At 41.0% G+C, this 2,500-nt stretch overlaps 1 protein-coding gene across 4 annotated transcripts in view; it reads right to left on the bottom strand.

The window, feature by feature from the left end:
* Positions 1-2,500, bottom strand: part of LOC125027374 (phosphatidylinositol 3,4,5-trisphosphate 3-phosphatase and dual-specificity protein phosphatase PTEN-like) — a 62,472-nt gene that overhangs the window by 42,125 nt on the left and 17,847 nt on the right. For 3 of the 4 annotated variants that reach the window (XR_007115015.1, XM_047616423.1, XM_047616424.1), the window contains exon 8: positions 825-1,112. The exons of the other annotated variant lie outside the window; for it this stretch is intronic. Coding sequence is in view for 2 of the 3 variants with exons in the window: in XM_047616423.1 (XP_047472379.1) it covers positions 825-1,112 (288 nt within the window). In the remaining variant the exon portion in view is untranslated. The remainder of the gene's footprint in view (positions 1-824; positions 1,113-2,500) is intronic. 4 annotated transcript variants of the gene reach the window in all.

Raw genomic sequence — 2,500 nt, 5'->3', positions numbered from 1 at the left:
CACATTCATCAAGCAAAAAAGATGGAGAGCATTCTAAAATTGAGAGGTACAAGGGCAAAATAGTTAATCACAAACTGGGAGGAAAAAGGGGAGGGCTTCAGGACTTAAAAATAACCCAATTTTGCTGGTGGATTAATTGAACACCCAATCCTTTTCAAGATAAAAAGAGTTCTTCTTTCTGAATACATTATCCCATTCTCATTAAAGTAATTCCTATACAAGTTACTCCTCAGGTACAGTACACTAAGAGTTGGCTCCTATGCATTACAACATATACTCAGAAGAAAATCTGATAATGTATGTTCTCTTTGCACATTCTAAAATGGTTCTGCATTACATGTAAGCCTCACTTTGGTTGATCTGCCTCTTCCTAATAACACTGGCATTGTCTACTGCATTTTACATCATCTCAAAAGAGGCCAATATAGTCTATAACCTTCTTTTGTATGCATATTTTAATTATAAATTATTTGTTTAAGAAAAACTCAGTCCCAGGTATTATATACTAAATCTTTCTAAAATTCAGCAATATTTACAAAAGGCAATCTATGCTGATTAGTATTTCCATTTCTATGTTATTCTAAACAATCCAATTTTCTTATTTTTTACATACAAAGCACCATCAGGCTTATGTACAATTTTTAGTACAGAAACTCAGTCCCATAAAACATTAACATTAATATGATGAAATTATTTTTTTTTTCAAGAATGGGCTTCTGGAAGTGTATGGGTTTGGAACAGGACATAGATATTTTCTAATTATCTAGTTTTATGGGAAATGGGGTTCAGTTAAAAACACCACATGAGAGGGTCAGCATCCTTACGGGAGGTGCTGGGTGTGGTGGCGACGGCGGTGGCGACTTTGCTGGCGGGGATGTGGAGGGGGACTGAGATTGCCAATAGGGGTCCACTCCTCATCAGTAAGATGGGTAAGATGGCCTGTGGGAAGGCTCTTGCTCTCAACCTCCCCTCGAATGTGCCTCTCATTCTCACATGAGTCTTGTCTGCCCCCACCACCACAACCGAGGCCTCCAGGGAGCGCCCTCACATCACCAGACTCACGTCTCTTGCGCCTATAGTTGTCATGCTTCGCCACGCGAAAACTATTGCTTCTGCACAGACCAACAAATACTTGCCTAATAACCTCCTTTATGCATGTGTAAGGGATATATTACTGCCCATAACACATACATGGACATACTGCATACTTCAACATAGTATGCATATGGGTGAGAGGGTGAGAGTGAGAGGGTGAGAGAGAGACAGAGAGAGAGAGAGAGAGAGAGAGAGAGAGAGAGAGAGAGAGAGAGAGAGAGAGAGAGAGAGAGAGAGAGAGAGAGAGAGAGAGAGAGAGAGAGAGAGAGAGAGAGAGAGAGAGAAAGAGAGAGAGAGAGAGATGTGGGGGGGGGTTGTGGGGGGGGTTGTGGGGGGGGTTTGTGTGTGCAGGTTTTTTGCATTTGTGTGCACGGGTTTGTGTGTGCATTTGTGTGTTTGTGTGAGTGTGTTTGAGTGTTTGTGTGTGTTTGTGTATGTTTGTGGGTGTGTGGGAGTTTAGTGGTGTGGGAGTGTGCAGGTGTGGAAGTGTGGGTACATATGTGGGTTATGTCAGTGCATGTGTGAAAACATGTGTGTGTCTACATGTGTATGTATCTACTTATGTGTGTATCTACATTGTGTGTGTGTCTACATGTGTGTGTATCTACATGTGTGTGTATCTACATGTGTGTGTATCTACATATGTGTATCTACATCGTGTGCATGTGTGTGTGTGGATGTGGGTGTATGGGGGGGGGGGGGGTGCATGTGCGTGCGTGTGCGTGCATGTGTAAGAGCATGTCTGCATGTTTGATGTGTGTGTGGCTGTACTGTGCACAGTAGTTTTCCAGATACTTGAGTACGGGGTATCTAGTGTAACATATAGGTATGCCTATGAGGCATGCTATAATGAAAAGATCTGCAGAAATAAAAGGTTACCAATACCTGGAGAAATAGGTATGTCTGGATCAATCAAGAGTTGCAATAGGGAGGAGAATTCCCTTTAATGATATGATCCTTTCTTCATTACGGTGATGATGGACGTATGAAAATGTGGGTTGGCTTCAAAAAGACTCAAAGGCCAGTGTCAAAACATAACGATTTGATAACTATTTGGAAACTGTAAAATGATCAGAGAGGAGTCCATTTAGACATCATACACACTGTCTCCTTTCTCAACATCCCCTTGATAAAAAATATAATTACACTTTTGTTGCAAGTCAAGTTATGCACGCTCACTCACTGACAACTGAAAACTCTAAAAGAAAAAGATCAGAAAAAAAAAAGGTTAATGGAATGCTAAGCTAAAGTACCAAATTAATATTCTGTGTTTCCATCAGTAAAACAAAGATATCCGTGATTCTTGTCATACCACCCAATCTGAGATCTCCAAGGCCAATCTCAAGATTTGGGGAAAGACATGGCTCTCTTAAAAAAACTCCTGCTGACACTACACTTCATAGAA

Source organism: Penaeus chinensis, chromosome 7 (genome assembly GCF_019202785.1).
Source record: "Penaeus chinensis breed Huanghai No. 1 chromosome 7, ASM1920278v2, whole genome shotgun sequence".
NCBI lineage: Eukaryota > Metazoa > Arthropoda > Malacostraca > Decapoda > Penaeidae > Penaeus > Penaeus chinensis.
Note: the sequence above shows the minus strand (reverse complement) of the source record. Positions and strands in the feature narration are given on the sequence as shown.